At 45.3% G+C, this 14049-nt stretch overlaps 1 protein-coding gene across 4 annotated transcripts in view; it reads right to left on the bottom strand.

Moving 5' to 3' along the window:
• NTRK3 (neurotrophic receptor tyrosine kinase 3) overlaps nt 1-14049 on the bottom strand; it is a 406625-nt gene that overhangs the window by 299018 nt on the left and 93558 nt on the right. For all 4 annotated transcript variants that reach the window (XM_035131834.3, XM_060282684.2, XM_035131835.3 and 1 more), the window contains exons 2-3: nt 4223-4297; nt 2432-2503 (exon numbers count right to left, since the gene is read on the bottom strand). In XM_035131834.3, the coding sequence (XP_034987725.2) occupies nt 2432-2503; nt 4223-4297 (147 nt within the window). The remainder of the gene's footprint in view (nt 1-2431; nt 2504-4222; nt 4298-14049) is intronic.

Below are 14049 nucleotides of genomic sequence, written 5' to 3'. Positions count from 1 at the left end.
GTAGAGCTGAGTCGAAACCATTTCAGCTGTTTTGCAAATTGTTGGCAGTGCAATATTACATATATATAAATACCACAAATTGGCAATTTTGACCAAAAAAAAAGTGACACAACCTGTTGCTAAACATTTAAATTTGGAGTATCACAGCTTGCTGGACTTTGCAATAATTGCAATGGAGATATCAACAGATCCAAAAATGTTAGAAAAAGAAAAAGAAAAAAGGGGAGGAGGAGGAGGAGGAGGAGGATTTTTTTCTGGATGTATATACTGGGCACATTAACACCACATGGCCTCAACCTGGAAGGTACCAGTAGTACCAACACCACTTAGCTTCAGCAAATGGATTCCTTCTGAACATCCCCTCTTCAAAGCTCTATAACGGCCACCTTGGAAACAGCATCATTTTTATCATAGCAACTGATGAAGGCAATAGCCCAAATGTTTTGCTATGATAACCAGAATTTCTCTTTTGTTAGTCACTGTAATAAGCATATGGTTTTAGTGATCAGCTGCATCCTTCCAGGATCCAGAAGAAACTTGTCAAAAGTGCTGTTTGATGCTTTCAATTCTGCTTGCCCACCCCTTTCTGATTTTCAGTAATTTTTCAGCATTTCTTTCCCAAATGTCCACTTGCTTCTTGATATTCCCTTTGCTCTCGGTCACACTCTTTCCAGCGGCGGAGCACATGCCCGCTCGGCCCAGGGCGGGCATGCTCCCGAGGGGGGTGGGGCACAGAGGGTGCCCTCCCACATGCCACGGTTCAGGGTAGGAGAGGGGCAGGAAAGCTGCTGATCAGTCTCCTCCTGCTTTCCATAGCCGGGTCAGACATGACCTGGCAACGGAGCTGCTGCAACCCGGTGTGCCTCGCCACGGCTGAGGAGGGCTGCTCTCTGCTACCAGGTCAGAAGAGCTGCTGACACCGGGTGCAAGGTGTGCCGCCCACCCCCTCAGTCATGACACCCTGGGCAGACAGCACCCCCTGCATCTACGCCTCTGACTCTTTCATCACCCCTATTCCATTTGGCTCCCTTGTGCTGGACCATCACCACATAGTCCTTGTTTGACTAGACTATCCATGTGACTAAATCACAGAACAGGAAGCAGCAGTGGCAAGGGGAAAACAATGGTGCGAACAGGATTTGTCAAAACTGAATATTCTCACAAAGTGCTTTTCAGGTAGGGAGGGATAGATGGATCAATCTATTTGTAGCCTATTCCTTTTCTTCCTTTTTTTACATATCTTCATTCATAAGCCTGTTTCACCCACTTCTTGCAGTATTTTTTTAAAAATGCATGAACCTTAAACACTTAATTGTACCCTAGCATATGCCTTTATAAACATATTTTATATTTAAATGCACATTGCAAAGCAGTTCAGCCCCACCCATTTTTTTTAAAAAAAACTCAAGAACGGCATTGTGAATTTAAGAAAAGTGTGAAATCCAATGGATGACTATATTCCAATCCATGCATTAGTCCAGGAGGTACAGATCAATGTCAGTTTGCATCAAAATCCACAGAAATCGAATTTCTCAAGCACTCATACTGGGGATGGGGAGGGAAAAGTGGATTCCACCAGAACCAACCGTTCTAATAAAAAACGGGAAGTGTAGAATATATCTAGAACAACAGTCTTTCCACTCAGTTGACCCGCTTCATTCAATACTCCACAGACATGTCTCACTTCCAGAGACTGAATACCATGCGTAGAGCCCTTGTTTGTGGTCCCAGCTCCTTCCGTTTTCAAGATGCCTTCCAGCTTAGCCTTACACTGTCAGCAACCTCCATCAAAAAGCCCCTGTATCATCGCTTGGTCCCGGCTCATATGCTTTTCTAACGAGTCAGTAATTAAGAGCGCAAGCTGTCAGCCATGTGCCTGAGGTATGACAGCAGGGAGGAGAAACAGATATTGCCTTGTGTCTCCCGTTCGTTATGTGTTAATGAGAACGGTTTGAGGCTGCCTAGCAAATGCCACACTGATACAATCACCTTGGCGCAGCCTCCCCCCTATCCACCCACCCCCAATGGTATCTCCCCGCCCCCCGCCCTGAACCTCATGCTGAAAGGGAAACTTTCTACTGACCACCTAATGGGTGTTAATGAGGAATCGCTCATTAGTGCCACAATCAAAGTTGCTTTGCTTATTAAGACATCTAAATCTGCCAGCTGCCCATCGGGAAAGAATTGTTTGAGGCTCTCCTTTCTGTGACCCCTTTGATTCCTCTTTTTTCTCCATCGCTTTGCCTCCCATCCTTTCACCCCCTCTCCTTGCTTCTACCCTGCCCCTCTGACTTGTCTGCCCTCAAGCAACTGCATGGAGAAGAACTTCTTCTTCTTCTTCAAATAAAAGCAACTGCATAGCATGGTAGGGAGCATGCGGACCTGGGTCGGTCAGGGGGTTGAAAGAGGGAGGAAAAGCAAACCTACTCACATGTAGTGCAGGTGGGGGTTTTTATCAAAGGCTCGTGGCTGGATGCTCCGGAGTCCGGAGTCCATGATTGTCCTGAAAAGAAATGGGAAAGGTCAGCAATAGCGAGGCAGTCAAAGCCCTGTGCTCAGTTTGAGGAGGTATCTAGGAACATGTCGTGCCCATTTGAAGGAAGAAATTACAAGACAAGCAGGGAAGGCTTGGAAACCAGAACAAGTCAGAGAAAGGTGACTGAGGCCCCATTCTCACCTTATACAGTCGTACCTCGAAAAACAAACGGAATCCGTTCCGGAAATCCGTTCGACTTCCAAAACGTTCAGAAACCAAAGCATGGCTTCTGATTGGCTGCAGGAAGCTTCTGCAGCCAATAGGAAGCCGTGGGAGCCCCGTCGTCCATTTGGCTTCCAAAAATAGTTCACAAACCGGAACACTCACTTCTGGGTTTGCAGTGTTTGGGAGCCAAAATGTTTTAGAACTAAGCTGTTTGATAGCCAAGGTACGACTGTATTTAAAGCACTGTGATACCACTTCAAACACAGCCATGACTTCACCCAAAGAACTCTGGGAGCTGAAGTTGTTAAGGATGCTGAGAGATGTTAAGAGGCTCCTATGTCCCTCTCAGAAGTAAAGTTCCCAGAGCTCCCTGGGAAGAGGAACTGTGAAAGTTGACTGTTTGACCATTCTGGGTCCCATCGATGGGCGACTTCAAGGCCCCTCCTTGAAAGGCGCTTTGTCTTTACACCTGACTTGGGCTGGACAGCCCTTCAAAGAGAGGGACAGTACCTTTGGGCCAGGGACATGGGGGTGCAGAACCAGGAGTCTCCCGACCTGTGTTCTAATTCTGGCTGCTCCCCAATGTAACACGTACGCTCCCAGCACAAGAGCATTCAAGAAGAATCCTTTTTTTCCCACCCATGAAGGAGCTGAGTCAGTTGAAGCAAGCAGAAGCCCACCACAACACGCCAGCACTAAATCTGGACAAGATCTGAACAAGCAATTTCAGATGCTTACATAGAGAATTCCTTAGGAAGACAGTTGCTTACCAAGGTTAAGTTTCAGGGAAGCTCAGCAGAGCCTCCTCCTTTCTGCTGACCTCTGATCAGATGACAACTATGGGAGGTTTTTTTGTAAGCAAGGGTATTTTTAAAACAGGAGTCATTTAGTTCAGGGGTGGGGAACCTATTTCAGCCCAAGGGTTGGATTGAAGCACAAGTGGGCAGGACAAAACACACAAATAAAAAAATAAGATAAAAATAAAATAAAGCATGTTCTTCTACTCTCCTACATCATTGTCACAAACACCTGTGCCAACCAGCAATTTTAATAAACCAATTTTATTTCAATATCAAATCAATATTATTTTGATCCAGTGCCTACCCTGCCTATTTGGTAATCCGCACTGGTGCAAACACAGACACACAGGCTAGATCGAGACACATCAAAGCACCGATCAGGTTAGCACAAATGGAACTCCACAGCACTATCTGGTGTCACAGTGTTTGAATGCATCAACAACACTTATAAAGGGATTTTCCTTTGCCAATGTAGCTGAATCAACACACACACACACATATATGCGTCTCAAAAGCCCAGGGTAAAGAGGTGTATATTCAGGATACAATGAAAATGATACAATGAAGGTGCCACGCACACCTCTTTGACAGACAATTTCACAACTTAGTGGGCCGCCAACCCCAAACTTCAGAGGGCTCTGGAATGGCCCTGAGGTCCCCCTCTGCTGATCTTAATACCCAAGAGTGTCCATAGGGAAGGAAGCTTTTCAAACATACTCACAGTCTCTGGAGTCCTGTGTACAGCTCCATATCTACAGCATTCAGTGTCTGCAAATTCTTCCAAAATTCTATGTGTCTGTGGAGAGAAAAGAGGCAGACTTTAAAGCTGGACTTAGACCCCCATTGACATCAGTGGGACAAATGAGTCATGTCTTAAGGCCCATTGAATTCAATGGAAACTACGTTCAACCTAGCCAGGTTCCAACCCAACGAAAACCCGGGTTTTTCTTTAGGAACGACTGTTCTCTCCCACTCCACCCCCAGTATTTGCAAACGCATGCAGATTTAATTGATTGATGGTTTAACACTCAGACAATTAATTAACTGATAGGTTTTTAAAACTGAGCAGCAGCCACAATGAAAGCTAAGCTTCTTGTGGGGGTAAGGCAAACGATAGACTTACATTTTTCTTTCTGTTTAAATGTAGTGTTTGTTTGTTTGTTCTTTCCTAACCCCTCCCCAATTTACAACAGAAAAAAAATATTATTTTACTCTTCCTCCCATATGAGTGTTAACAAATGCCCAACTAGATCAAGCCAAAGGCCTATTCAGTCCAACATCCTGTTCTCAGAGTGGCCAACCAAATGTCCATGGGAAACCCACAAGGAGGACAAAGGCAACTCTCTTCAACTCATGATCCACAGCAACTGCTAGTTGGATCAGTCGTCTGGCTTAGAGAAAGGCAGTTTCCTGTGTCCTGAATTGTCCATGGCAGTTGTTGCACTGTTGCAGTCCATAATAACTTAAGAAGATCCTCGTAGGATCAGCATAAAAGCCCTGCTGGATCAGGCCAAAGGACCAGGAACTAGCCCAGCATCCTGTTCTCACATGGCCAACCAGAAGCTCACAAAAAAAGCCTGAGGGTAACAGCCTGAGGGCAAACAAGGGATGGATGACCCTGTCATTTTTGTTTCCCTCAGTCCCCCCCCCCCATTTTAAATTCAGCTCTGCATTTACAAATAACTTATATGGGGGGGTTAATTCTTTGAAAGCTTTTTGAAAGAGGCAGTAGAGAAGGCGCAGGGCCAACCACTTCAAGTCTTGGATGAGCAAATTTCGGCAGCAATCTGCGACTGAAAAATTGTGGCACAAAAATTCATCAACATTTTTGTGTGAATTTCTCCAAATATACACAATTTTGCATGCAGTTTTGACTGTAATAGGTATTTTTGCAACCCATTTTCCCGAATATAATGTGCCTAACAAGCACATATTTACATACACTTGCTCATAATATGTGATTATTGGGGGGGGGGGTAACATATTGGGTGGAGAACTGGATTGTAAAATTCAGAGCAGTGCTAATTTTGAAAAATAACTCTGTTTTGGTTCACATACTGCTTCAAAAAGTGCAAATTTAAAGGCAAACAAGACTGGATTTATCCCGCATCCCTACTTCCTGATGTTGCTCCCGGCACCTGGTATTTCAAAGCATACCCAGCTATCATTGTAACCTCCTTTGGCTCCCCAACCTTTTCCCACTGACACATACCTATCTGGAATCATAGTCGGCTGCAACTCTCACAGCCTACATTTCATGTCCCTCTTTCTTTCTCCATATATCCTGTATGTCATTATTCATATATTTCAAAAACACCTTGCCAGGTCTCCTCAAATTTCTCCAGGTCTCCATTGATTCCCTTCCCACCCCCCTAACTGCAAAGGACATCCATTCTGTTAACCATGTTTCCATTCTCAGACTTCAAATGCCTTCAGTTTCCAGTGCATAAACAAACAAACAAACAAACAAACAAACAAGCCCCGGGCAAAGCGGAGGGGTCAGGATCCATCATTCAAAGAGGGCTTACCTGGCAGTGCTGAAGACTAGCAGCAAGCACTCTGAGTGGCTGAGGGGCATCATTTTAATTTCCCACAATGCCCCAGAATGACATTACATCAGAGGCCTTATGGGAAATCAAAATGGCAGCTAGATTCAGGTGCCTGGTGCTGCTGGAGTGGGGGAGTTAAGTGAGTGACAGAAAAATAAAAGTGTACTGGTGATCCTGGGACAGGCATCAGTGGTGTACTCTACCATATCCTTCAACATACTTCTGATAAAAATGGGGTCCCCCACACAACCCAAGTCCCCCACGCCGCCTCCTCCTCCTTGGCCAGGGCAGGGAAGTAGTTGCCAAATGAAGCAAGCTGGAACCAAAGCTTTCTTAGGAGCATTAATGTGACCCTGATCTTGTGTTCATAAAAACAGGAAGTGGCTTTTTTTTTGGGGGGGGATGGGAGGCATAGCTGTAAGAAGTGTGTTAGAAAGATGCATGGATCTGAACTCCCAGTAACACGTTAAAACGCTATTTGGAGGGAAGGCCTCTCATGAAGGGGACTCTCTGTGGCACCATGAGAAGCTGCGATGGCTAGAGAGTTTTGGGGACGGTCCCTGGATTTTCAGGGTCATTAGACAGAACACTCTTCCAGGATGCTGGTGTTCAAATATCTCAGCTCCTGGCACAGCCCCTGATTTGAATGTGTGAACCAACTCTGATTTTAAATAGCCCCACTGCATCTGAGTGGACCTTGAGCAAGTATGGAAGGTTTGTATTCTGCCTGCCTTCAAATGTCAACCAAAAATCACAAAGCAGCTTTCATTTCAAAGTACACTCCCAAAACAAAACAAAGATCTTCTGCAAAATCATTAAATATAACAAGATCAAGACATTATAGAATATCAATCAAAACCATCGTTTGGTAGAAAAAGACAACATCACAGCAAAGAGATCAATGTTTTTAAAAAATACCCAGTGAAATTTTGATTTCATCTCCACAATAAATTGAAAACATTATGATGCCACCTTAAACTGTCCTGACTCCCCCCCCCCCAAAAAAAAACCTTGGGAATTCTAGTTTGTTAAAGGTGCTGAGAGTTGTTAGAAAACTTGTCACAGAGCTACAGTTACCAGCACCTTTAACAAACTACAGTTCCCAGGAGTCTTTGGGGGAAGCGAGGACTCTACTCTTAAAGTAACACAGGAGTGCTTAAAATGTATTGTGTGGATGTGACCATAGTTAATCCAGTCCTGGAAGGGATGCTCAACACATTGACCAAACAAGCCATTATACTTTGCAACTCCCTGAAGTAGCTGAAACAACCGGGCATCCTGCCACCAGCCCCAAGGGTGCTATTGCCACTTTAAACTGCCCTGGATTCCCCAAAAGAATTATGGGAACTGTAGCTTGGGAAAGGTGTTGAGGGTTGTTAGGAGACCCCCTACTCTCACCACAGAGCTGCAGTTCTCAGAGTTCTCTGGGAAGAGGGATTGATTGTTAAACCACTCTGGCAAGCCACCTGTTTACCACCCTTGGGGTGCATTTGTAACTCCCATGCACACACCTCTCTGCAGACTGAAGAGGAGAAGGAGAAGGAGAAGGAGAGGAGGAGGAGGAGTTTGGATTTGATATCCCGCGTTATCACTACCTGAAGGAGTCTCAAAGCGGCTAACATTCTCCTTTCCCTTCCTCCCCCACAACAAACACTCTGTGAGGTGGGTGGGACTGAGAGACCTCAAAGAAGTGTGACTAGTCCAAGGTCACACAGCAGCTGCATATGGAGGAGCGGAGACGTGAACCTGGTTCCCCAGATTAAGAGTCTACCGCTCTTAACCACTACAGCACACTGGCACTCATAATACCTTGACTGGTAGGTTTTCAACAATGTCTGCAAACATTCGATCTGTGTTTTCAATTCTTCTGTTGGTCAAGAAGCATTTCCGGTAGAGCAGTGTCAGCGGTTTGTTATTTTGAGTGCCCCTTTATTATAGCAATCTCCACAAGCCACGGGCAATGTGACAGGCACGTTATAAAAGAAGGGAAAACTGAAATAGATCTGTCACTTTAGTGCGTCTCGTTATTCTGTGGATATCGGAGCCAGACCGACAGCTTCCGAGGGACTGCAGAGTCACGTTTATCAATACGGTAAGGAGCAACCCAAGCGAGGACTCTCTCTTCCCTCGGGCATCACACAATATTAACAAGCCCAGGACCTGACCCAACAGGGCCCTTCGCCTAAAGTTGTGTGAAAAATATTTGCTATCATCATCTCATTCCCCAGGCTGTTGTGTTTTTTTAAAAGAGTCAACTACAGTTGAAGACCATCCTAGAGTCTCTAACAGAGAGCTAAAGCAAACATTTCTCATTGTCTAAATGTTTGCAAATGTGCCAGGTTCCAAGTGCAAAACATCCCACTTAAATGTCATAGGCCTCACTTCCTCCATCTGTAAAATGGGGACGCTACAGGTTAAGATCACCCGCTTCCATCTCTCCCCGGCCGACAGTTCAGGCAGTACATTATCTGTAGGGCCAGCCCAAGGTGACTGTGGTTGTAGTTCTGTGTAGTGATTAGAGTGTTGGTTCTGGAAGACCAGGGTTCAAATCCCCACTCAACCATGGATTTCAGTGGGTGACTTTGGGGCAGTCAATGCCTCACAGCCGAAACTACCTCTCAGAGTTGTTGCGGGGAGAACCATGTATACCGCCTTGAGCTCCTTGGAGGAAAAGACGGGATATAAATGCAGTTGTTAGAAATCACAGAATCATAGAGTTGGAAGGGACCCTGAGGATCACCTAGACCAACCCCCTGCAATGCAGGAATATGCAGCTGTCCCATACGGGGATTGAACCTGCAACCTTGACATTAGCAGCAGCATGCTCTAACCAACTGAGCTGTTGTTGCTTTGTTGCTGTTGTCTCAGACTGAGGCACTGACCAGATCGTAAGAGTTTACAGGACTGAAGAGTGAAACCAGGTGGGGCACTTTGTCACATGACAACCGCTGAGTCAGTGCATCATTCTGACCAGATGCATAGGTGATGCTCAGTGAACAGGTGGCTCCCTCTTCTGGCACAGAGATTAAGGTGCTCAGGCCTGGCTGATCTGAAGATCCTTCCGGAGACCCTGGCACACAAGAGGTGTGCAGAAAGCACACAAATATCCAAAATAAAGCCTCGTCCAAAGAGTGCTTAGAGGGCAACGCAGGCCCCCCTTCCCTTCCTCAAGTGTCCTTGTTGCATGTGAGTTGTGCAGGCTGCAAAAACAGAGTGCCGCATTCCAACTGCTAAGTGGCATGCAAACGAGGAGCAACAGAAACGCAGGCGGCACACCCGAGACGGCGCTCTCGCAAGGTAACAAGAAAATTGATTTGTCCTCCAGGCGTATTGCGCCTAGTGATCCATACAGAGGCATTAGTGTTCAATTATCTGATATGTTTAGCATGATAAACAACGAAACCAAAAAGAGAGAGGCAGGGCGGCAAGGCGGCTCTGGACCACAAAGGAAAAGGAAGAGAGGGAAGGAGGGAGAAGAATCCATTTCCCAAAGCATCTGCTACATTTCTCCGCTTCTCCATCCTACCCACCCACCCCTTGGCAGCTGTCAAAAGACAGCAAAGCAAGCGCTGCAACCTGGACAGACAGATACTTAGGAGGTTGAGAGGCTCAACCAGCTCCCTTTGAAGCCCACTTCAGCTGTGTTATGCTACTTACACTCTGCAGTGTGCTAAGGGCTGCAGCAGAAAATGCAGGGTCTCTCTACTGGGGCATAACTTAATGGAGCAGCTGGGGTTCCATTATTTACATCCTATCAAACTCTCAGTCTATTACAGGCATCCCCAAACTTCGGCCCGCCAGATGTTTTGGACTACAATTCCCATCTTCCCTGACCACTGGTCCTGTTAGCTAAGGATCATGGGAGTTGCAGGCCAAAACATCTGGAGGGCCGCAGTTTGGGGACGCCAGGTCTATTATTTATTTATATGTACTTATAGCCCAACTGTCACCAAATGGTCTTAGGTCAGGTTACAAAACATCACAGCCAAAGCAAGTACAGATTATATTAAAAGCAGAAAATGAAACAATAACACTAACTGAATCTCTAAAAAATTAAGCAAAAAAAAAAAAAACCACCAGCATTGTAGAATGGCAGTGCAGGTCTATGCTCCTTTTGGGGGGGGGGGGTCTGAAAGAGAGGATTTGCAGCACAACCCTAACCATGCCTACTCAGGAGAAAGACCTATTGAATTCAATGGGGCTTACTCCCAGCTAAGCGGGACTACAATTGCAGCGTTACTAACATAAATACATCCATGTTGCCAAACTAGAATCTCCAATCTGAACTTTATCTATCTACCTGAAAAGCGCAGCTTCCAAAGATCTCAAAACTGGGGGGAAATGGGAATGTCAATGGAAAAGAGGCAGGGAGGGAAGAGGAGATACCTGCGCTGACATCCGCACAGCAAAAAATCAGTAATTCAACTTGAAACATTTCTGTAAGAGTCACAATGAAACAAGACTCATAAATTCAGTAAGAAGAGCCTTGATTCAAGACCATTTTCAATCATCATTTATATAGTGCATATATATATATATATATATATATATATATATATATATATATATATATATATCTCCTTTGTGTCTGCCATTCATCTTTGCAACAAGTGCAGGGTGTGAAGAGGGCAACAATTGCTCCCAATTTATATGTGAGGAATTGAAACTGGCAGAGCGACTTAGCCAAGGCGATCCAGTGCGAAAAACACATTGAGAGGGAATCAAACCCTGACCTCATGGGACCACATCCAGATCTCTATCCACTGAATCACTTTGGCTGGCTGACATTGGTATGCAATATTCAAAATCTGACATCTTCATAGATAAGTCTATGGCAAGGACTGGCAACTGGGAGCAAACTCTGGCTCACGAAGCCCTTTAGCCTGGCCCCATTTGCAAGTTCAGCATAAAACAACCTTCACTCCTGCCTGGCTATTTTACCCTAACTGACAATGGCAGGGCTGAGCCGTATTAATTTTAATGAGGGGTGACTTTCCCTCAGCTTAATTTGAAATCAGTTCAATATTTATGAGCTCTCTCATTGAGCATTCAGGGAAAATAAAATAGTTTGTTTTCCGAGAGGTCTCTCCCAGCTCACAGTAGTGCTGTGCCAAAAAAAATCCTTCCCTTGCATTTATTCCACCCCCCAAAAAAACATTCTCTATAAATTAATGAGGAAAGAAGTTGCATTCAGAAATTATCAAAAGGGAGATTTTTTGGGGGAGAAATTCTTATAGGTGGGGTGCAGGGGTTTCTATGCAATTACCTTTCTTTTGAGGTGACTGAGCGGCCCCTGCAATTGCCCTTTCTTTTTACAAATCTTCTCAACAGCGGCCTGCATACTGCAGCCTTCCTGGGTGCCTGCGTTTCAATTAAAACTCAAGGCTAGACATAGGCCAGGCATCCCCAAACTGCGGCCCTCTAGATGTTTTGGCCTACAACTCCCATGATCCCTAGCTAACAGGACCAGTGGTCGGGGAAGATGGGAATTGTAGTCCAAAACATCTGGAGGGCTGAAGTTTGGGGATGCCTGACATAGGCCCTATCTGCACTATATATTTAAGGCTGCCACTTTAACAGTCATAGCTTCACCCAAAGAATCCTGGGAACTGTAGTTTCTTAAGGTTGTTGAGAGTTGTTCAGAGGTCCCTATCCCCCCCCACACACACACAGGGCTACATTTCCTAGAGTTCCCTGGTAAGTGGGATTGCATGCTGAACCACTCTGAGAACTGCAGCTCTGGAAGGAGAGTATGGTTCTCCTAACAACTCTCAGCAATCTTAACACAATACAGCTCCCACAATCCTTTGGGGGAAGCTATGGTGCATTAAATATATGGTGCAGATGGAGCCATAACGAGGCTGACTTCTCCCATGCAGCTTTTCAGATCATGAAACAAAGGCAGCCAGGGAGGCTACAGTATGCTGGATAAATGTTTACCAGAAATAAATGCATGTGCACAACAGTAGAGGAAGCTCAAAATCCTGCTGGGGCTAACCTTTGAATGAAATGCTCCCATGCCCCAAGAATAAGGCTGAGACAAAAAAAAAATAGATGCCTCTTTTTGCAGATGATTGAAACTGTTAAGAAATAGACAAACAGGGTTGTTGTTGCTGTTGTTGTTGTTTTTGCACAATGCCAGTTTGCAGTGCTTCCCCATTCACACTAATGGTGTTCTGTATTTCAGTGTTGTAGAATATTGTTTGATTTCACTTATCATACACCCACCCAGCCAGAAAAGAGAGCCATTGGTGAATTCAACCAATACGCCTTCCCAATGAAACACACCCAGGAATAAAACTGTTTTAAACCTCAGTGGGGTACAACAGATGATTGAAAACACCGACATGTCATTTTATGCTAGAGGATTGATCCAGGCAGAGAAGATGCTCACCCAACATGTGAATGGTGGAGATGTCAGTTTGACACAGAAGGCCAATGGTATAATGGCTCTAGACACCAACACAGGGTCCAAACCGCAGGAGGAGCATGAGATTGCTAGTGTAGATTCCTACCCCCAAAATCCTCATATTTTTTATATCTATATACCAGCATAGGCAATGCACAGTTTGCAAGATGAGTGGTCATACAGTTCTAGACTATGGGCTTGGTGCTTGGATCTAGGCTTGTGCTTGGGGGAAGCAAACTGGCCCAAAACAAATTAAATGTCTCAGTTGAGTTCCAGACATTAGTTCTACCCAGGCATTGTCCTTCTTGCACAATGGGGGAGTATACTAGCTCATTCCACCCCTTTCATCATGTCTCTGTCACCAGAAGCACCTTCATCCACATGTTACAGGATGACTACCCGTGAAGGTCCGTGAACTAGGCCTATACAGGTTTAGAGACATAAACAATAAGGGTTTGAAAACTATTTGGGGGGGACACCTCCAGAAATGCAAGGGGCTCTGCTCCAGATGATTCAACCTCACGCTACCAGTGCACAAGGACTCAGTGGAAGGGGAGGGGCCAGCCAGTATAACCCTGCTCTAGTCTAATCACATGAAAGAGCTGAACACTCTTGGGAAGGAACTCTCCAAGGTGCTGAAATTCCACCCTTAACCTATAGATCAGGGGCAGGGAAGCTTTTCTTTCTTGCCAAATGGCCAAATTTTTATTTCCTCCACCTCTGGTGAGCCAAAGTGTGTGTGGGGGGGGTTCTGTTTGAAAGCCCTTTGCACACACAACTCCAAAGCTCCTGCTCTTTGGATTCAGCAAGGTGAGCTTCCACCTTCTGTGGTGTGAAGAGGAAATATGGGGGGAGCATGTCTTGCTAAATCCAAAGAACTCCAAAGCCACTCTCTTACCTTCCCCACTCCTGATGTCATGCATGAGGGTGGGTGTGGTGGGCCAAATGGAGATACCTGCAGGACGTTTCTGCCCCACAGAGTCCCATTTGTGGCCAGCGCAAAACAACAACAGCCCCCGCCCCTGAATTTCTATCTATTCTGCAAACATGCTTAAACAGCAAATCTGTTTCTGCTGACAGTGGATTGTAATGCACTATCCCTATGGCCACTGCAATAGTTTATTTGCTAGCCATTCATCAATCACATGATCGAAAGGCGGGGCCTGCTAAAACTTACTAAACCAAACAGAATATAGAAGGTAAGCATATGAGCAGGTAAATTTAAATTGCACTAAAACTGCAGAGCAGCCTACTAATACAAATCCCAAGGTGCGTATTGATCCTTTCCAAAAGTAAAGTTTGGGTAAATAACTGTGTTTTAGCTGGTGCTGTAAAGCAAAATGAGTCAGCACCAGCTGTATCTCAGAAAGGAAGGAAATCCAAAGAAGGGTGCCACAACAGAGGAGGTCCTATCAGCTGTTACTGCATAATAGATCTCCCCTAAGAGGTGGAATACTGAGAAGGGCCTGTCAATTCACACTATTTGCCAGACACAGGGTTGCACTGGGACCAGAATTAATTTAGATGACAAGGAGCATCACACAAGCAAAGGTTGGAGAAAGCAGAATCTGCTGCAGAGTTGATGCTCTG

Source organism: Zootoca vivipara, chromosome 13 (genome assembly GCF_965207765.1).
Source record: "Zootoca vivipara chromosome 13, rZooViv2.hap1.1, whole genome shotgun sequence".
In the NCBI taxonomy this organism is placed as follows: domain Eukaryota; kingdom Metazoa; phylum Chordata; class Lepidosauria; order Squamata; family Lacertidae; genus Zootoca; species Zootoca vivipara.
Note: the sequence above shows the minus strand (reverse complement) of the source record. Positions and strands in the feature narration are given on the sequence as shown.